At 42.5% G+C, this 22,204-nt stretch overlaps 1 protein-coding gene across 1 annotated transcript in view; it reads left to right on the forward strand.

Annotated features, from left to right (window-relative positions):
- The first annotated feature begins 666 nt into the window (after positions 1-666).
- Positions 667-22,204, forward strand: part of NUP133 (nucleoporin 133) — a 54,848-nt gene continuing 33,310 nt past the window's right edge. The window contains exons 1-12 of the mRNA XM_063082748.1: positions 667-945; positions 2,441-2,559; positions 5,018-5,121; positions 6,500-6,607; positions 8,684-8,818; positions 9,433-9,603; positions 11,168-11,323; positions 11,654-11,724; positions 15,109-15,256; positions 18,499-18,646; positions 19,223-19,377; positions 20,685-20,776. Of these exons, the coding sequence (XP_062938818.1) occupies positions 764-945; positions 2,441-2,559; positions 5,018-5,121; positions 6,500-6,607; positions 8,684-8,818; positions 9,433-9,603; positions 11,168-11,323; positions 11,654-11,724; positions 15,109-15,256; positions 18,499-18,646; positions 19,223-19,377; positions 20,685-20,776 (1,589 nt within the window). The 5' untranslated portion in view covers positions 667-763. The remainder of the gene's footprint in view (positions 946-2,440; positions 2,560-5,017; positions 5,122-6,499; positions 6,608-8,683; positions 8,819-9,432; positions 9,604-11,167; positions 11,324-11,653; positions 11,725-15,108; positions 15,257-18,498; positions 18,647-19,222; positions 19,378-20,684; positions 20,777-22,204) is intronic.

The following is a 22,204-nucleotide window of genomic DNA, read 5'->3' on the forward strand; positions in this document are numbered from 1 at the left end:
CGAGGCAGGCGAGCTGGGGCAGCGGCTAGCGTTACCAAGTCGGGATGCCGCTGTGAACAGTGGGAAGCCGGTGAAGGGCCCACTCGGGAGCGTCAGGAGCGCGGCGGAGACCGTAGAGTAGCGCGGAAAATGACAAAGCGAGAGAAGAACCAAAGCCAGAAGGGCGAAGCCTCTGCCCGCGCGCCGGTCTTCCTCCCCGCAGCTCGACCGCGGCACGGCTTCCGCTTCCCGGAGGCCCAGGGTCCCCGGAGGCGAAGAGGCTGTGCGCTCAAACCGCGGGCGCGCAGGCTCAAGCCCCCGCAGGCCCGGGACCCCGCCGCCACCGCCGCAAACTCCAGGACCGCTGCCATAGACCTTGCCCGGCGGCGCGGCGCGGCGCGGCGCGGCGCTTTGACGTCATTTCCGCGCCCCGACCACGCCCCACGGCTTGGCGACTCTATGACGTCATCACCCCGCGTCCCCGACCAAGCCCTGAGCTCTCCATCTCCCCACGTCCCCGGCCACGCCCCGCAGTTTGATGCCATCGCCGCGCGCCCCTGAGCACGCGTCCCACGGCTTGGCGCTTCATTGACGCCATCGCCGCCAGCCCCCCGACCACGCCCTCAGCTTGGCGTCATCTGACGAGATCTCCTCGCGTCCCGTCTCCGCCCCGCAGTTTGACGTCATCCTCGCGCGTCTTCCCGCTCCCCGGCGGTCAAGCTGCGCGCGCGGGCCGCGCTTGTTCCTGGCTGGGCCCGCGCTCCCGCCGCGGCGCTCTGCAGTCATGTTCCCGCCCGTTCCTTCTCCGCGGACCCCAGGCCCCGGGTCTCGAAGGGGCCCGCTGGCCGGAGTCGGGCCGGGCTCTATGCCGCGGGCGGCAGGCAGGAGGGGTCTGCCCCCGGGCTCTGCGGTCGGCTCCCCAGCGCTCTTCTCGGCCGTCGGCAGGCGGAGCTCGCTGAGCTCGCGGTAGGTGCCCGCTCCGCGGGGGCCCCGCCGGTGGGCGTGCAGGGGCCGCCGGAGCCGCAGGCGGCGGGGGGTGCCGGGCGCGGGGTTGGAAAGCTGACGGTCGCGCGTGCTCGCGGAGCTTCTGTGTGCAGACGTGCGGCGCGGACCGGGTTCACCGGGGCCCGCCCGCCTCCCTCTTGGTCTGGGGCGGAGCCCTGGTGACTGTCTGTCTGTCTGGAAGAGGACAGTGATCCTCTCTCTGACCTGAGCCTGCCTCACGAAGGCCACAGGAGTCTGTGAAACGCCACGACGCAGGTGTAAGGGATGTAATGACTCAGGTACCACTGCTGATTGGTCATTAAAGGGCTTTTAGCTATAGAATTTCCTGTTTTTTTAATGCTTTTTAAATTTTCTTTTAAAAAACTTTTTGTTTTTCTTAGAGTTATAGAGAAGAGGCTTTCTGTCAGCAGAGAGGTAAGGGTAGTGGTTTCCTCACCAGCCCACCTCATGGTAAATCATGCTCCCCCACCCCTGTGTTCATAATTAGTTTAAAACTTTAGTAGAAAGTAACACCTAGTTCTGAATAGTTTATCCGTCAAAAATGAATTTTCCTCTGCAGGGAAGCAGTAAATATTGGGTCTTGACAATATGGTTAAAACTTGCCTGTAAAACTTTTTGATGCTTTAAAGGAGAAGTGATTTTTAAAGAATGCACTGTGTTATTGACTTTTCTGCATGTTGAAAAGTGCTCTTCAAAGTTCTGATTTTGTCTGTTTTCTATTTCTTTTGAGAAAAGTCAGAGAACAAAGCCGTACTTTATGTGTGTGTGTTGTTTTTAATGTCTTCTGGTGATCGTTTAAAGTAAAAACCTTTGTTATAATACACTGTCAGGAAACAAAGCCCTCAACCACTCTATGTGCATCTCCTTATTTCTATGAATAACTTTTATACTGGTGACTTTACATTATTATTCTGAATGTTAAAAAGAGAGTAAGAAGGAAATATATTGAAGACCATGTAGCAGCAGGTGCTCATGACCCTTTTAAATTTCTTGATTTTACAAGTAAATTTTTATGTAGTTCTAGAGCTGGATGAGAGCTTAAAGATCATCTAACCCAATGTTTGCAAAACATTTTTGACCACAATGTATGATAAAAGCTGATATATTCCATTTTGTCTTGCAAAAATATTGAGACCCTCAAAATGACCCGCAATTTGAAAAACACTTGGGCTAGTCTAACCTTATTTCACAGCTAAGGAAGCAGCGTTATAAAGAGTTTTAAGTGGATAGAGGCATGCATCTAATTACTAGAACATAAAGGTCTAAAGCCAAGTTTTCCTGAATTCTGTCCGTTTTTTTTTTCATGCAAAATGCATTTAGTTACACAGTATGCATGAGCCAGTGTTCCTTGTTTATTAAACATCTTTTTATTATAAGAACATATGCATATGTAATAATTAGGAAAATGGAAAAATTCTAAGTTATCAGTGAAGTAATATGGTCTCTTTTTTTTCAGAGGAACACCTACACGGATATTCCAAAACCACTCCATAACTGAGGCTATGAACTACGAGGTGAAAACCTTTGGATCTTCTCTCCCTGTTAAAGTCATGGAGGCCCTGATGTTGGCGGAAGGTAGGGGTCATCTTTCCATTTGCCTCTATTAGTCTAGATCTGGCATGGAGCTTGAAATTTATGCTTTCTTTGGTATACCTTCACCTAAGTGGAGGGAAACAGGTAGACTGTCTAGTTTTTCACTGTAATTGAGATATATAATAAATTTGAGAAGAAGAACGAGGTCATTCTAACACAGTCAAATTAAATCTTTAATGATTTTAAGTACTGTATGTGCAAAATTCAATACAGTTTCAAAAATTGATCAGGTAGGGCCGACCCCGTGGCTCACTTGGGAGAGTGCGGCGCTGGAAGCGCAGCAGCGCTCCCGCCGCGGGTTCGGATCCTATATAGGGATGGCTGGTTCGCTCACTGGCTGAGCGCGGTCACAAAAAAAAGGACAAAAAAAAAAAAAATTGATCAGGTATATGAAGTTTAGGGTTTACAGTGTTTTTTTTTTTTTTATTTTATTTTTTGGCACCTGGCTGGTATAGGGATTGAGTCCTGGACCTTAGTGTTATTAGCACCACACTCTAACCAATTGAGCTGACCAGCCAGGCCCATTGTTGGGTTTAATAATGCAGCAAAATCAAGTCCTACCTGCATTTCTGGATCGTGTGTAGTATTCCAGAGGCTGTTTGCACAAATTTTTGGTGTTACCAGTGTGGCGTATCTTTAGAAGACTCTGTCAACAGAGAGTTAGTGTGCGTGTTTAGGAGGTGTAGGTGACATAAGCTTAGGACGGCAACATTGAGGATCGGGGTGGGTGATGGGGAGACCAAAGTTCTGAGCGTCCTCAGTGTCTGCCTGAGTCATGTTTATGAAGGTCAGTTTGGATGTTTGTGATTTTCTGGAACAGTGTTTTTCGACTGCAGGTTATGATTGAAATCAGTTTAGTGGTTCATGACCAAGATTTAAAAAAAAAAAAAAAAAAAGTGGGCTGGCTGGTTAGCTCAGTTGGTTTGAGCTCAGTGTTATAACACCAGGGTCAAGGACTCCAATCTTCATACAGGCCAGCTGCCAAAAAATTAACTTTAAAAGTACGGCTGACTGGCTAGCTTGGATGGTTACAGCGCAGCCTTGTGACACCAAGGTCAAGGGTTCAGATCCCTGTGCTTGCCAGCCGCCAAATAGAATAGAATGCAAAATATCAGAGTGCATCTCCCATAATGTTAAGTTATTTTGTTTTATTTAAATTGTATGTGAATGCATCATGGTGTAAACTGTAATTCATACTGTGAGTAACAGTCAAAAAAGTTCGAAGGACTCCATTCTAGAGGAGGGGTGCTTCTTGGCTTGAACTTGCACATCTTGCTTTTGAGGCCCTGGGTGATTGAGGGGGTTGTTTATAAACAACTAAACTGTTAACCTCTGTCACACATTGTTCTGTCTTTTAGGTATCTTTGCACATAAATGTATTTTTACATTTATATGTGTCTATAAATGTATATACTTATTTTTATATAAATATATATTTTTTTCTCTAAAAATTTCAGTTTAAATTGTACTTAAATCTTTTAACCATTCCTTTCTGGCTCATGCCACCAGACTGTGTTAATAACAAATAATACACAGGCTCAAGTCTAGAAATTCAGAGGAGTGAGTCCCTAGAAATCAGAATATGTGAACTGCAAAAGTGTGTGAATGTGTAGCGCTCTTCCCCTGGCAGGTAGAAGGCTGTGTTCCGTCAGGCCCTTGGGGGCTCACCAGCCCGCCAAGGATCTGGAGCTACTGTAGTGCTTTCAGAAAAAACAAAATTATTGAGCAGATATTCCAGTTCAGCAAAAAGCCCACACTTAGCACAGGTGTGGTTTGATATTTTAGCTTATACTTTATTGATACCTTTTATTTGGCCCACCACCCTGACTTCAAGCAAAGCACAAAGCTCAAATTAATTACATTTCCCCAGCTGTTGACATGATCTTGTAGGTTTACCACCAATATTTGAGACAGAGCAGTATACTAATTTAGTTTTGTCACTTAATACAGAATGTAACCTTTGTGTCTCCATATAATGAAATTTTTTGTACCTTTAAGGAGCTCTTATTTGAAAATCATGTTCTTTTGAAAGGGACATGATTTTTCATTGAAATGTTTATAGAGTTAATGAAAGGGATTGTTATTTTTGTTGCTTTATCAATAAAACTATGAATATTACTAAGTATTTCTTATAGAAAGTAAGATATCTGTTTATAGTGAAAAATTAAGGAGTATTAAACCAATGCCCCAAATACACTTCTTGCCTTTTGATATTTTTCTAAAAGTGGTTACCAAAGTTGGATAGATCTCTTGTTCTGGATGTTGATAATTCTTGGGTATTTAAACATTTTTTTTGTTGTGAATTAATGTTTTTTGTCTGTGATAGTTACTTTTTTTGGTAAAGCCTGTGGTAATAAAGAAGATTTTGGTATAAGGAAATCATAGCATTTTCTCATATTTATACCTTGAGAATAATTACATCCCTTGTCTTTCTCTTCAGTTGATGATCAGCTGACTGTTCACATAGATGAAGGTGGATGGGCATATTTGGTCTGCAAAGAGAAGCTCATTATTTGGAAGATTACTCTGTCGCCTTTTACTAAGGTAGTGGCTCTTTAGAAGCTAGAAGGACACAGAGGATACCAGTTGGTTCTCAAGCAGTAATCTCTACTACTCAGGCATTATGGATTTGCATTTCCATAGTGATATGAAATACTGAGCAAGCATATACATTTGTGTACTGGGAAAAAAGTTCCTCCTCTTTAATAATTATTTTGGGGGGAGGGTGCTGGCTGGTACAGGGATTGGCTCCTGGACCTTGGTGTTACCACTCTCAAACCAACTGAGCTTTCCAGTCAGCCCACCCCTTTAATAATTTTTAAACAAGATTCATGTTATTTACGCTTAATAAAGTTAGAAACATTGAAACTTTCAATACATATAACGCTATCAGTCTGCCTAATGAAATTTAAGACTAAATACTATCTACATAAGCTAATGAATTTCCCTCCTCTCTCCTGGTAACCACACACTTAGCCTATAAAATTTGTTTCTCCCTCTCTTTTTTCCGTTTCTCTTTTGACTTGTCTATTTCTGTTAATGGTACCGTCGCTTTTTTCAGGGTACAAAACTTGGTATTTTCTCGTGCCTCCCACCTTCTATAGCAAATCAGTTATTTTCCAGGTCCTGTAACTTTGATCAGCCTCATTTCCATCCCCATCTTTCTGTTTCTGTTCTTGGGCCCTAATCTACTGAATGATGTTTAATTAGGAAAAAAAAACCAATTGCTGATTTAACTTTCAGTTGTCACCTTCAACAGTGGGGTTATCATTTGTTTGTCTAGTAAACTTACCCTCAGCAACCACCTCTTTCCTGTCGGTCACAGCTCAGACATACTCTTTAACACCTCTCATTACCGACTGGGTCATTGTTCCATTGGAATTCAGGGCTCCTGCTTACCTAAACTCTTATAGACATAAAGCCCCTGTGCTGATATTTGTAGTTAGGACCAGTCATGAGGGAGAAGTCCTGGCGGATGAGCTGAGTAGCAGAAGGATTCTGATATTTGGCTGAGTATCTAAGAAATATTTTCCAGGCAACTCGGTATAATTACTCTTTGGTCATTGCTAATTTTAAATGTGAAGTAAATAAATCAAGACTAGACTGGGAAGGTTCCATAGGAAGGCTAAGCACTTCTCTTAACCAATAGACTTTTAGCCCTGGAAGAGATTGGACTATATGATATTCAGGGTCCGGTTTAGTCTCAAGTTTTCCTGATTCTGTATCCCTTAAGATACTTCATTGTAAAATTACTGAAAGCCCAATCAAAAAGAGATGTGAGAAGAAAGAATAATTGTAGAATGGTGTTTTCAGCAATGAATCAGATTCTAAAATATGCAGAGAAGGAAAATAGAAAAGTCAGGTGCATATTCAAAAATTTGGATCTGATGTGAAAGATTTTCTGTTTGGGTTTGCTCCACAGTTATCTGTCTGCAAAGAACTGCAGTTGCCACATAGTAATCTTCACCGGACCACTGACCTGGTAGCGCTCTCTTACTCTGCTACCTCAGGTGAAGCATATTCTGCTCAGGTAGGTGACCCAAAAGCTTATTGAAATAAACTTTTAAAAATAAGGACATTCTAAAGTTGGAGGAATCGTCCAACCTGATTTTGAGACATAACTTTTTTTTAAATTTTATTAATTTTATTTTTTGGCATCTGGCTGGTACAGGGATTGATCCTGGATGGTGTTATCAGCACCGTGCTCTAACCAACTAAGCTAACCAGCCAGCCCAGACATAAATTTAAAGCTACAGAAATCAAGACACTGTGGTATTGGCAAAGAGAAAGACACACCAGTCAATTGAGCAGCATAGAGAATATACTTACAGACCCACGCAAAGGTGGCCATTGATCTTTGACAAAGATGCAAAAGTAATTCAGCGGAGAAAGGGCGGTCTTTTCAGTAAATGATGTTGGAACAATGGTCATTGTAATTAAAAAAAAAAAAAAAAAGTATTTCCCTAGACCTTATGCCTTATGCCAAGATTAACTCAAAATGGATCATAAATCTAAATGTAAAACATAAAATTCTTAATGCGTTTAGAAGAGAACATAGGAGAAAATTGTCATGACCTGAAGTTAGGCAAGAGTTTTTGGAAATCAACAAAAGCATGATCTGTAAAAGAAAAAAAGTTGGTAAAGTTAAAATTTAAAATAAGACCAAAAGTAAAAATTTTGCCCTGCCAAAGACAAGAAACCGAAGAGAACAGCTGCAGACTGGGAGAAAATATTTGCAAAATCGTATATCCAACGAATATATGATTTACAAATCGTCTTGTATCCAGACTATAGAAAAGCTCTCAAAGCTCAGTAAGAAAACAAGCAGTCCAGTTTAAAAACAGAGCAAAGGACTCTAACAGACACTTTGCCAAAGAGGATGTAAAGATGGCAAATAAGCACACGAAGAGATGTTTACTGTCAGTAGCCATTAGGGAAATGCAAATTAAGACAGCAGTGAAATAACCACTATATGCCCATTGGAATGGCTAAAATAAGAAATACACTGCTGAGTGCAGGCCAGGACGTGGAGTGTCTGGAACTCTCATACACTGCCAGTGGACACGCAGAAGGTACAACCATTTAACCAGGTGACTTAACAATTCCATTCCTGGCTGTTCACTCTAGAGAAATTAAAACTTGTGTTCACACAAAAAGCAGTACACGAATGTCATAGCAGCTTTATTTGTGATAGCCAAAGCTGGAAACAACCCAAGTGTCCTTAAGCAAATGACAGGATAATCAAACTGGTTCGTCCATGTGAGGCATACTGCTTGGCAGTAGAAAGAAATGGACTATTGATATGTGTAGCAACCCCGATGAATCTCAGAGACATGCACAGTGAGATAAGCTCATGTCAGCGGTCATAATCTGTCTGATCTCATTGTTTGACATGCTCAAAAGGATAAACTTAATGATGGAAACAGTGGTTGCCAGGGGTTAGGATGGGAGAAGGGTGTGTCTATAAAGAGATGGTGCTAGGAAGTTTTGGGGGGTGATGGAACTGTTCTGTATCCTTATCATGATTAGTTGCAGTAATCTGTATACATGTTAAAATCCATAGAACTGTACAACAGAAGGAAAGGTGAGTTTTACTATATGAAAATTTTAAAAATACAATTTTAAAATAAAGAGTACTCATTTTTGGGCCGACCCCATGGCTCACTCAGGAGAGAGTGGCGCTGGGAGTGCAGTGGCCCTCCCGCTGCAGGTTCGGATCCTATACAGGGATGGCTGGTGCGCTCACTGGCTGAGCGCGGTGCGGGCGACACCAAGCCAGGGGTTGTGATCCCCTTACCAGACACAGACACAGACACACACACACACACACACACACACACACACACACAGCGACACCAAGCCAGGGGTTGTGATCCCCTTGCCAGACACACACACACACACACACACACACACACACACACACTCACTCACTCACTCACTCACTCACTCACTCACTCACTCACTCACTCACTCACTCACTCACTCTCTTTTAACTTTTGTTAATCCGGTAGTAAATTGTGCTGTTTCTTTGTATCAGTGTCATGACACTCCCAGTGTTTGAGCCCTCCTTTACTGTGACTGCTGACCATTGTGATCTTGTTTCTAGGCTCTTGGGGTCATGGTTGCCACCGGAGAGGGGTCCATTCGCTATTGGCCAAGTCTTGCTGGGGAGGACATATACACAGAGGCTTTCGTGGATTTGGGAGGTGATAAGACTTACAGTTTCCTAACAGCAGTGCAGGTACACAATGGATATTCTTGTATGTTTATTGAAAGCTGCCATTTGGCTTGGAAGTGAGATTTGAATGACTAAATATGTGGGATTTTGAACAGACCATACAGGCCAGAGAGGGATCCCAAAGAGACAAGAGAAGGATGTAAGGATCTAGGATTTGAACACTTAGACAAGAGGGCCCTTCTCATAGGACTCTAGAATGTCAGTGTCAAATAGTAGCTGCTGGTGTTTGTTTTCTTTTACAAACATTTGATGAGAGTGGCTTAAAACCTCTTAGACACTATGCTAATGTCCACCCTAAGGTTTACCAAAGAAATAAAATCTGATACTTGAGATACTTGATTTATTGAACCTGCAGTATGGTAGACCTGTAATTTAAAAATCAGAATTTTAAAAAACATGAACTTTTTTGGCTGTAAAAGTTTTTCTCTGTAGAATTACTAGTATTAAGTGAATGGATTTGTAAGTAAATTATTTTGATAAAATAGTACTGTTCCAGTTTTGTTCTTTTAGACTTAACATTCAGATGATTTTTCTCTGTATCAGAGCATTTTTTGTTAGTTTTCTTTATCTTTGTGTTAGATGCTTAACTGAACCAATCTCACAATATTTGTTCGCAGGGAGGAAGTTTTATTTTGTCCTCATCGGGAAGCCAACTGATTCGGTTGATACCGGAGAGCTCGGGGAGGATTCACCAGCACGTCCTGCCCCAGGGACAAGGCGTGCTCTCAGGAATTGGTCGGAGGGTTTCCTCTCTCTTCGGAATTTTGTCTCCTTGTAGTGATCTCGTAGTAAGTTTATCAAATAACTGTTTTACGAGCTTATTTCTTAGTGAAATCAGTAAGTTGGAAGTTTCCCGTGAAGTTGGTATTGCCTTCGTATGAACAGTGGTGCACCCGAAATAAAACCTTGATTTTTTCAGTGAATCGTTTTTATGCTGATGATCACATGACACCCTGTAACGTTAGTATCCTTAAGTCAGACAGATTGTAAGTACATTTTCTGAATTAAAACTGTTACGTAAAATTTAAATGTATTTCTTAAGGATTAATTTGACTTTTTAGACTTGATCGGAAGTGCCTCTCCACTCCCACCTCCAGCTGTCTCTGTGGGTGGCTTGTGTATGGTCTGTTGGCGGGACTTCTGCCCAAGGCTCCAGCATGGGGAAAGGGGACGGCGGGAAGTAACATTTATGGCGCATCTGCGCTCTGCCAGCTGCTGACGTTTCTTACCTTGTGTAACTGTTATGGCTGCCTGTAAGGTAAAGGGCTTTCCCTCCAATGTACAGGTGAGGAAGCGCCTCGGAGCGAGCAGAGCTGGGAGTCAGCCAGGCCTGTCTGCATTTAAAGCAGCGCTCTTTCCCGTTTCACTCCCTCCTTTCAGGTGGCCATTGTCGCCTTCTTTAAATGTTCTTTGCACCTAAGACTTAACATGTCTAAAAAGAAATTTATCATGTTTCTTCCTCTCTTCTGCTTACTACATACTTAACCTATAAAATTCGTTTTTTTCTTTTTTTTGTTTCTCTCTTGACTTGTCTATTTCTGTTAAGGGCACCATCTCTTTTTCAGTGACCCGGGTACAAAACTTTGTATTTTCTCATGCCTCCCTCCTTCTGTAGCAAATCACTTATTTTCTAGGTCCTGTAGACCTTGACCAGCCTCATTTCCATCTCCATCTTTCTGTTTCGCTCTTGGGCCCTAATCTCCTCTCCTGGTAAGTTTCGTCTCAGCTCCTGGTCCCTGTCTGCTGTACTCACTGTTGGCCCTTCCTGCGCTGTTAGTGGCCAGAGTCATGATGACAGGAGACATGGGAGCAGCTAGGGTCTTAACTCAAAATAATCACATATGCCCCGCTAAAGAAAAGCACACATCTGCACTTCATAAGCAAATATCTACTGGAAAGGGGAAATCACACACCCATGTGTAATTAACTACACACAACCCTGCCAGATTCATTTGAACACACCTTTCTTCAAAAGCCATTGATAATATCTCCTTTGCTTACTGGGTTTACAAACTCACGTTCAAGACTCTGCTGTGTGACTTACTTTTTCACTGTTGTTTAGAGAAACCTTATTTTTGCTTTCCTTTTACAATCTGTGTTCCAGTTTAGCATTTCTGCTTCCTGCTCTCAGAAGACCTTGTACCTTCTCACCCCTGCTCCCCTCCTCCTGGGCTCTCTGCCTTTGTACTTCTGCCAGTGAAATCCTGCCTTGCTCTCAAGGTCTCACTGCTTCCTTTGAATCCTGAATGAAGAATATGTGGTTATAAATATATGAAACTTGAATTCCAGAGAAAGGGGTTATTAACATTAAACTTAATCTGTAAACTTGACTTCTCTCTCCTCTCCCTGTAGCTTTCAAGTGTTCTCTGGGATAGAGAGCGAGCGAGCTTCTATAGCCTGACAAGTTCAAACATCAGTAAATGGGAATTAGATGGTTCTTCAGAAAAACAAGCACATAGTTGGGACATAAATAGAGCCCTGAAGGAGAACATCACTGACGCCATTTGGGTAAGGAACGGTGACGCCTGTCTCTGCCGCTCACTCTGATGGTCGTGTGGTAGTGCTGGTCCCTTTAGTTGTTCTATCCATTTGAGCACATTTCAGTGTAAAACACAATGTAGTGTGTAATCATCAGATAAGCAGAAGTGGGTCGTCAGTCTCTAGGATGTTGGAAGTCACAGGTGTGCCTGCCTAGTAATTTCTAAATGTGTCCCTTAATCATTCAGCAATTTTTCGGGCTGCTGCAGGCAAGGCATGTTACCAGGTGCTGGGGATGTAAAAGTGGAAAGAAATGATTCCTACACTCAGGGAGCTGATGTTGTTGACATTTTTCTCTAGGGGTCTGAGAGTAACTATGAATCTGTTAAAGAAGGAGTCAACATTCGATATCTGGACTTGAAGCAAAGCTGGTAAGTGATTAACTTGTCATGAGGATACAGATTATAGTTCCGAGAAATAGGCTGATGTTATTATAGAGTGACGAGCAATCTCGTTTGTTTTCCTGGTGCCGGTCTTCTCATAAGGGCTTTTGCTGTCCTTTGTCTAGTGATGCTAGCTTGTTTGGTAAGTTAAGGCATTTCTCAGCCTTCAACAGTTACTGTAGTTGTCCGTTAGTTAGAGATGTAGCTTTTGTGCTGTCACAGCTGGAGCATCTCTTCCTCCTGCCAAGAGGTGCCTGAGACCCGTCTCTCTCGCTGCTGTGCGTGCCCTGTGCTAGGATCTTTCTCCCCTCACAGAGCTGTCAGGCACACGCCTCCCACCCTCTCTCTGTTGCTCAAGGAGCCGTAGTAGGCCTGCATTTGTGGCTGTGCTGAGTGAGGAAAGACAGGGTAAGGCTTTGTCTTGGGAGAGTAAGTAAGAACTCAGTCATGGTTTATGCTCAGAGTAAATTTCTTCTTAGAAACAGTGCTGTAGGCGGTGCCTAAGATCCCAGCTTAGTCTGATAAAACTAATTATCCCATACTACTATTTAACGATAAAGGTCATACAGAACTTAAAACTTTTGTAACATGGCTTCTACAGGAAAGCTCGTAATGAGTCCAAATGTATGACTAGTTATCTTGTAAAACACGACTTATCAGAAGTTAAAGACCATTTTTATGTGTTTTGGAGTGATTTTTACTGTGCTCTTATTACGTGTGCTGGTTAGTGGAGTGAATTCTCCTTGCTCCTCGGAGGGACGCTGCTGTCACTGTAGCACTGTAATCTCTCTCTCTCGGGCTGTCGAGACTATTAGTAGGCTGCTTCTTTACTTACAGTCTCTGAAAACCTTATAAAAGCTATGCAGGTGGTAAAAGTAATAGTATTTATTTAATTTCTCTAAATAGCTTTTTGAGTAAATACTGTTTACGCATTTCTGTTGGTCTTTACCAGACTTTTAGAAGTTTAGGACTGCTGCCAGGACGTAGTACGCTTTAAGCGTGTAATGCAGACATTTTCACGCAACATTTTCAGAACTGGGGACGTGGGTTGAGAGTGGAGACAAGAAAAGTGACTGGGGTCACTCTGCTGCCCGCCCCAGCCCCCAAGGGCTGCCATTTCTGCCGGACCCTGAGCGCCCGAGTCACCACACTCACTGTCCTCCAGCCCTCCCCCACCCTTACCATGGACGACCCAGCTGTGGCTCTCTTGTGTCCTGGGGCTCTAGTGGTCAGAGCTGCGCAGGGTTTCCCATGTGAATGGGTTTCTTTTGCTTAATGGTAGCGTTTCTCTTCTCATAGTCATCGGTGCGCGTTGATCTGTTCTCCATTTTCTCCAGAGCTATAACTTAGGCTGGTTTTTCCAGTGAACAGGCTCATAAGTTCTTTTACTAGATTGTTACTAATACAAGGCTCAGATATCTTCATCGGAGATGTAAAGTTTTTATTTTTTTATATCTTTAATTTATTACTTATCAAATTTTTACTGATTTGCAAAATTCTGATTATCTTCCTCTCATCCTTACCTCGAATAGCTTCATGTTTTTTCAAATGTGATGATTTTTCTTAAAAAGGTGTCAAATAAAACTGGTCCCAGCACTACTTTGTAAGGAGTCTCAGTGTTCGGTAGCCTGGTGATACGCTTGTTAGGATGACTTTGATGTCAAGCCTCACCGTAGGTATAACCAACTATACCGCCCTGCCCAGTACAGAGAGGAGACTCTCAGGACTGCATGCTCTGAGACCTCACTCAAGCCCTTATGCAAAATATTCTCGTGTGTCACTACAGCTCTTTAGGACATTGCCAATATGTCACGAATTGGCCATGTGCCTGTGAACAGTGGTAAGGGTTAGGAGCTTGGGGAAGAGCATGAAGGTGACGAGAGCTCTGCTGGAGCTGCTTGACTTGAAGCATCACATCATTGAGTCAGTTGCCTGGCTGCTTATTTCAGTTGTCAGTAGAGGGCATGTGCCACTAGTTAATATTTCTGAGACGAATGAAAGCTGGTGATAATGCGACTGGTGTTTTGGAAGTAATGAAATTGGAGATCATTTAATTCTTTGTTGGGAGCAACAACTCTAATAGACTCAGGACACTGATAAGCTTTAAGTTGCAGAAAGGTTTGTTTTCACATATACAGCAGCTTGAAATTCCTATAACTGACGGTTAAAATTAAAAACAAAATGTTTTTTCTCTGGACAGCGGCAAGTAAACATTAAATAACTGATTAGATCAGGGTTAACAAACATTTTCTGTAAAGACCCCAAAAGTAACTATTTTAGGTTTAGGGACCATGTAGTCTGTATTACAGCTACCCTGTTCCACCAGTGGTAGCTTGAAGCATGGTTACCTTCCAACAAAACTTTTTGTACAAAAGCTGGCCTGGGCTCAGTTTGGCCTGAGGGTTACATATATATAAAAATTCACCCTCTTCAGTGTATGTCTGAGTGTGAGCTGACAGTAGAACGCCCACCAGAATGAGAAGGTACCCTGAGACCAAAGAACGAAGCAGGCAACTTGACGTGGTTTACAAGGAGATGATGATGATGGTGATGATAATGATGAAGAATGGGTGAGTTACTTACAGGGAGTGGATCAGGCAGACTATTGATTTGGATGCTGTGTGGCTGTTTTCTCTGCAGTCCTGGGGGGCAGAGTTGAAGCTTCTGAGGGATTTAGGGACAAAAGTGGAGCTGTGCCAAGGAGAGAGGCTGTGGAAGTGGAAGATTCCCAGGTGCCTCGTAGCCTCCTGTTGCTTATCCTTAGGGTTGCTGGCATCACTCTACTTATCCTACACAAGCATAGCATTCTGTTCCTTGCCCTTCCTTAGTTGCTAAGCAACCTGTGTGTGGTGGGGGGTTTGTAACTTTTGAAGCCAGAGTTCTGAAGGCTACAAGGGTGGAGTGAGTTCTGACCAGCATTCCTGCAGTGTACAATTCTACAAGTTTTAGCAAATGCATACAGTAATAACCACATCCACGATCAAGAACAAAACTGCCTTGTGCCTTTTGCAGTCACCCTCCCTCTGCTCCCAGTCCCTGGAAACTGTTGATCTGCGTTTCATCCCTTTGTCTATGCCTTTTTCAGAACACTGTATAGATGGAATTGTACAGTGTGAAGCCTTTCAACTTTCTGTCACAATGCATTTGAAATTTATTCAATAATTTCTTCCTTTTTACTTCTGGGTAGTATTACACTGTATGGACACACCAAGGTTTGCTTATTCAGCAGTTGTGTGTAAACATAAATTTTTTTTTCTCTTGCATAAGTAGGAGTTGGATTGCTAGGTTATATGGTAAGTATAAGTTTAATATTAGAAGAGACTGCCAAGGTGTTTTCCGAAGACCGTGGATTTCTTCTTTTTCATTGATTAGTGATGGGCTCCTGATTTTGGCGGCAGCGTGGCACCCAGCAGACAATCCATGTCTCGTCTATTACTCTCTGATAACTGTGGAAGATAATGGCCACCAGATGTCAGATGCAGTTACTGTAGAAGTCACTCAGTATAGTCCACCTTTTCAGGTACGATTTATGTCTCTAAGTTAAGTTACAAAGTGGCAATTATACACTGAGTTTTTTCTAACCATGGCAGGGTCAAATTCTTTTGAGAGGTTCATTTGCGGGGTTTGGCAGTGTTTTGTTTTATTTTTATTTATTTATTTATTTTGGTGGCTGGCCAGTACAGGGGTTGAACCCTGGACCTTGGTGTTATCAGCACCACTCTCTAACCACGCGAGTGACCGGCCAGGCCTGGAAGTACTTAAGACACCTTGCTTTAGACATCATGGCACTTCTTTGCCATTGCTCGGTCATAGCTGAAGAAGTGAGAGAGGAGGTGGCCAGCAGCCCGCGTTGTGTTTCTTCTGCTGCGGCTCTGTGAAGGGTTGTCATTTCCATATTATTAATTGTAAAAACTGATGGTGAACCTCAGGGTGAAAGTAAGGGAGAAACCTGAACCCTATATATCACAAAAAAATCCTCTTTTTGCCCCAAGCAGGATTATATTTGTAGGCAGCAGCAATACATACTCATCAAAGTTCTTGTAAACGATTAAAAGGCAGGCTCTCTAATTTTAAGGTTATTAATGGCAGTTAAACGTATTGTTTACTAACTGTGATATTCATGAGGAAAAGCCATAACAGCTGTAAATTTATTTCATTTAACCTTATGTATCATCTCATTCTGCTAAATCCTTAATCTTAATATGACTTACTTAACTGACTCCTATGAAAAAAATCTTTCAGTTTGTTCTTTTATTTCAAACAGAAATAAACTTCATCAGGTGTTCTGATTATGTAAAAAAACATGCTCAGCATAAGAAAAAATTTTAAGACAGTGCAGAAAGATATGAAGAAAATAATTTGAGAATGAAAACAACATCCCAGGATCCACTTGTGTGTCTGTGTCTGTGTCTGTGTCTGTGTGGCTGGCTGGTATGAGCATCCAAATCTGTAACCTTGGTGTTGTAAGATTGTGGATACAATTTTAATGTTTCAATTTAATCTAAAATTTCTTGTTTAGTAACAGTTTATCATTTTTAGCATTCACTAATTTTATCATTTAATTAGATCATTTTATTTCTATTTCTGCTTCTGATTTTAAATATAAACAAACCAGCTACGTTTTCTTGTGATTGATATCCTGACAGTGAAGTAAATGTTTATCAGGGATCATTTATAAAGCATTGCCAGTTCTTAAATAAATAATATAATGAATTAATATTTTTATTTTCTCTTGAATTTTTTACAGGTTTCTAGTTATATAATCTTATCATTTTGGAAATGTTTTCAAAAAAATTTTTTTTAGTTTTTATTGAATCAAAATTGATTATGCATATTTTGGGGGTTCAACGTTGAGATTTGTTGATCAAATCAATATTACTAGCATATATATTGTTACAAATCATACTTATTCTTTATGTCCCTTGTCCAATCTCACCCCATCCTTCTGTCCCCCCCCCATTACCCTAGATTTCTTCTCTCCTTCTGAAAGAGTAATGGTTACTCTGTTGATTTGTTGCCTAGATGATCTGTCCAATGCTGAGAGGTGTGTTCAGGTCCCACAATATTATCATAGAGCAGATGCTTTTTCTGTCAGTCTGGAATGGGCTTTGTGGAGAGAGACATCCTTTTCTTGTCTATATCTCTGCTGGTGACTCTCCTTGTGTCAGTGCACTCCAGTGGCTGGCAGACCATCTGCGTGGTAGTTGTGGCATCTAGTTGCTTTCATGGCAACCATGGTTATTGTGGTGGCTCTGGTGGGCCACCCACATGGATGTCATGTTTTTGGCATGCTCCCTGGTGCTGGCAGTGTGCCTGGTTGTGGGACGGTCCAGTCCCCGGCTCCATCCCTTGGGTCCCCTGGCAGGCCCCGAGGTTGTGACTGGTTGTGGGAGGGAAGTCTGGTCCCCGGCTCCATCCCTTGGGTCCCCTGGCAGGCCCTGAGGTTGTGACTGGTTGTGGGAGGGAAGTCCGGTCCCTGGCTCCATCCCTCAGGTCCCTGGGAATGCTGTGAGGCTCTGGTGCTGTTTGCCTGGTTGTGGGAGGGGGGCCCAGTCCCCAGCTTCATCCCTCGGGTCCCCAGGCGGGCCCTGCGGCACTGGTGATGTGCCTGGGCCAGAGCTAATTTTTCGTCCTTTGCTCATTTCTAAAATGTGGGAACTTCCTGTGGGAACCAGTACTTGAGCTGTGTTATTGAGCTAAATTGCTGCCTTGCCTCTGTTTCCCTTTGGGAAGGCTTTTTGTGCAGCTCAGGGTTTAATGGTTGAACTTATAGGTACTTCCAGCTCTCCAGAGACCTAGTGCACCTGGGTTGTGTAGAAACTCTGATCTGGACCTGAATTTTTACATCAAACTGCACCCTATACAATTCTGCATTCCCGACCAGTCTCCTCTGAGTGGTCCTGCACTGATTGGGGGGCAGATTGGCTGTCCTTGCTATGCCCCAGTGTTCTCCTGGTGGGCCTGTCTCCCCCACCGTCTGTGCTCCAAAGACTTCCCTTGGGATGGGCCCTGTGCTTGTCCCTTGCGATGACTCACTGGCCTCTGAATGACTCCCCTTTTTCAGCTGTTCTGGTTCCCTGCTCCTGTGTGGGTCCATGGGAACTGTATTAGTGGTCTTGCTGTCCTGGGGGCCACCAAGGCCCTCTTCCCTACAGCCTCCATGCAACTCCGTCCAAAGGGCACAGCTGCAGCTTCTGCTGGCTCCTGCTGGCTCCTGCTGACTCCTGCTGACTCCTGCTGGCTCCTGCTCCATGTGCTCAGCAGCTCCAGCCTTAAAGCGGCCATGGCCCGAAATACTCCAAGCCGTTTTTTCTTTCTCTCATCATGGCTTCTCCCACCTTCATGCACTGCATAGGTCTCTCCTCGTCATTCCCTGAGCTCCAGCAGCCCCCACTTGGCTGATGTTACATTTTTATAGCTGTAAATTGGTTGATTTGTGGGAGAGAGTGACACTGGGGCCGTCTATTCTGCCATCTTTAGTGGAACTCTTCAAAATTTTTCTTTTTATACAAGTTTATCTTGGTGTTTTGACAATTTGGTGATTCTTTGCAACTCAACAAATGATTTATCTAATTGATGTTTATGAATTTATTCTGTTATATTCTATAAATCATTTCATGGGTAGTGTTTAGGTTTTCATAAGGAGAATCAGTGAATTATTGTTTTGTCATTTTTATGAGGTAATCTACAAAATGAGTTGTAAAGTCATATAGATATTTTGTTTTAATTCTCATTAACTATAATCTTAAACTTAACTTTCAGTCTGAAGACCTGATTATGTGTCGGTTAATGGTCCCAAACTTTTCAAGCCAAACTGCTTATCTGTACACCGAAAATGCTGTCTATGTGTGCTCCACAGGAACTGGGAAATTTTCTCTTCCGCAGGAGAAAATTGTCTTCAATTCACAAGGTATAGTAGCAGTTAAGCATGATGAGTCATCCTGAGTAGTTTCCATTCTCTTTTCATGAATGTTGCTTCAAGCATGCTGCTTCCAAGTGTGACTGAGACATTTAGCACCACACCTAGAGCAGCTGAAGTCGTAACCCTACTGAAAAACCAAAAGGTGCTGGAATTCCCAAACTTATATTTACAAGGCAAAAAATAGTAACATATGTCCCAGGAGAAAAGGCCAAGAAGAAGGGAACTGACACTAAAAGCAGTGCAGTAATTGCCTATTCCTAGTTAGTAAGAGTGTTGCAGAATGAATAATTCTCTTTTTTGGCTCACTGTACTCACTGCTGTTTTGCAAGGTTGGTTTTTATTGTCCTTAAAGCTGAAGGACACAAAGCCTGCTTCTTGAAACAGCAATAGGTTCTTGACATTTGATTCTGGGATTAAAAAGCCAAGTTCAAAGTAGGGATAATATTGTAAAGGGAAAAAATATGTTCTTAATATATTGTCAACTGACTTTCTGCTTGTGGTAGATTGTAGAAAGTTTCTTTTTGTTGTTATGTATATTTGACTGTGCACATTCCTTCCTTTCAGGAGACAGTGTTTTAGGCGCTGGTTCCTGTGGCGGTATTCCTGTCATTTTTTCTAGGAACAGTGGACTGGTATCTATTACCTCAAGGGAAAACGTGTCTACATTAGCAGAAGACCTCGAAGACTCCTCGGCTTCAGTCGCGGGACCAAGCAGTGATGTAACGTGGTTCCATAATGTTTTTATTTGATTTTCATCAGTGTCTCACAGAAATGTTTTTAGATGTCAGTTTTGAAAGACTTATGATAGAAACGTTAGGCCTCTCACCTGCCTTACCTGCTGTCAGGTCTTTCAGCTGTTTATTCTGGTATGTTCTCCATCATTTTAAATAATGTGCACATATTACTGTCTCCAAATTTCATTTCCTATTATAGAAAATGAGGTTTTGGGGTAACTTCTCCTCCCTTCTCTGCCTTTATTATTTCAGTATAAATTTTTTCTATCTTAATGACTGAATATTATTTATGGTTTACTGAGCCAAGTAATGAACCGACTACATTTTATACGTTACACAGCTTTCTTTGATTCTTGGAGTGCATAATGACCTCATGTTATATTTTCTTGCTTTTCCTTTAATATCTGACATGATTTTCCATACCCTTCAGCAGCTCTGTAAAATGCCTCTCAGTAGCTTTTCCCGTAGTCCGTCTCAAGTCCTCCTGGAGCTTTCCTCTTCCACTGTCCTCGTCCCTCTCAGCTCTGCTGACAGCCGTTCCTTCTGGTTTCCGTTTTCCTGTGTCTTGGTTACAGTCACAGATGTTTCCATGGAGCTTATGTTTCTGTTTCTTCTTCTTGTTCTGGGATGATTTTTGAGAGGGATAGTGGGGAAAAACCATCAATTTTTTTTTTTGTCATCTTGAAACCTATTCATAAGGTTTTTGTCATTCTTTTACAGGAGACTAAAAATTGTATTGTTTGGGGTAATTTCCATTTGAATAGTATATGCAATAATAAGACTACTTCTATAGCTCAAAATTAAAGTGATTTGGCACAGTTTTAACAGAAAGTAACAATTTTTTTATTTTGATTCTTTTATAATCATGTGGTTATTGTAATATTGTTACATATTCTGAAACTATTTTATAGTATTTCATTTCTTTAAAATTTTTCTGAATCCTTAAAAATAAACTTTTAACCAACCATGATGCTTAGCGTAGTATATACATCATGGTGAGTTGTGTAAGAGCAAACCTATAAAAAGATTCTGTTGGTTTGTGATGAAATCTTCAAATAATTTTATTCACAATGTAACTTCTGAATTATCTGTGCCTTTTCTGTAGAACTTTGGTTGATCATTTGGTGCTAAATATGGTGTTTCAATAAGTACGTAAATGATAGTATTTGTGGACAGTACGGCGAACAGCTTGAGTGTGTGTGTTGCTGTCATAGGGTAGGCCCAGTTTTTAATCTGATAATTAAAAATATTCAGATACCTTCCCCTCTAAACTACAGTTTGTTATTTTGCAGAGTATGTTTTTTGAGACCACTACAAAGAGTGAAACCATAGCACAGGAGGATAAAACCAAGCTGTTCAAGGCTGCTTTTCTGCAATACTGCAGGTACAGCATGGTTTTAAATTATGTCTGATGGCATGTTTTACCGACACACTGCTTACTCATTGACTGGTGGGAGCAAGTTGAAGGATGATGCCATCAAGAAAAGAATGTTTTTCTGAGCTTATGCAATTTAACAAATTGCTCTTCTGAACTTGGTAGCCCCAGGGGGGTTCCACTCAGCTGGGTTAGGAAAAAAATGTGATCTAACATACGCTCTGCACTTAGTGGAAAACAGTGTCCCACTAGGAATGTGATCGTGAAGACAGCTTGCAAGGGTCTCTTATGTACACTTGCTAAAATGCAGGTGTATCCCATACGAAGTTCCATCAGTGGTGTATTAGAGTTAGACCTGGCCTCTTACTGGTTTTGCTGCATACAAAATCACCATAAACCTGGTGGCTTATTTAATGCAGCTCATGATTCTGGGCCCTTGGCCAGCCAACTCTCTCTGCTCCATGTGGCCTCTCGTCGTCTTGCAGGCCACCCCGGGCTTGTGCACACGTCGCAGGGCTCCAGAAGTGGCAGGAGAGCAAGCCTCTTCAGTCTCTGCTCGGGTGGTGCTGCTAGTCCTGCCAGCCAGAGCAAGTCACAGGGTGAGCCATGTCATAGGGCGCCCAGGCTGGTGTGCACCTGCACACTGTGTCACGCGTGCAGATCTGGTACTCTTCTGATTTAAAGCAAATTCATATGTCAGTTTATCCTGGACTTGGATTCTGCGTGTGATGTGGTACCTGCATACGATAAGGTCTGTGTAGGATATGGTACGTTGCTGGTACCTTCCTTAAAAGGCATAGGGAATTCTTATTTGACTAAACATGCAGGAAGATTGTGATCCAGCTCTTGCTGTGCCCCTAATTAGCTGTGTGAGAGAGACTTTGGTCAGATTGCTTCATGTTTCTGGCATTCTCTTTCTTCCATTCTCTTTCTTCCATTCAAAGTGTTGAGTGGGGTGAAGTTGTAATGGAGGAAGATCATTAGTTTTTTTGTCAGATCTTTGTTTTAAAAAAGTAGCAGAATTCCACTTCTCAGCCATGATTCCATAATCCCATCTGGTGGCATCTGACACATGGAGGCTCACTCTCACACAAGAGTCCATGTGTGTGCATGGCACATGTGACACGTGGAGGCTCACTCCCGCAGAAGGCAATGCATGGGCTCTGAAGTGCTTCATGGTCTTAAGACTCTGTGCCTTACCCTGCCCTGCGGAGCCTGGTCTCTTGTCCAGAAGGGGGCACCACCAGACAGGTTTGGTTTTTGTTTTAAACAGTATTCTTTTCATCGTCTTCTGTTACATGGTTCAATCTTACTGCAAAGATTTGGGTTAAAATACTGCGTTTCATCTTGCACACATTTATCCTGCAGTCACAATTCTGTGGGAGTTGTGGCATCTCAGGACGTAAATGATAACACAGCAAGTCACTGCAGTCACTG

Source organism: Cynocephalus volans, chromosome 18 (genome assembly GCF_027409185.1).
Source record: "Cynocephalus volans isolate mCynVol1 chromosome 18, mCynVol1.pri, whole genome shotgun sequence".
NCBI lineage: Eukaryota > Metazoa > Chordata > Mammalia > Dermoptera > Cynocephalidae > Cynocephalus > Cynocephalus volans.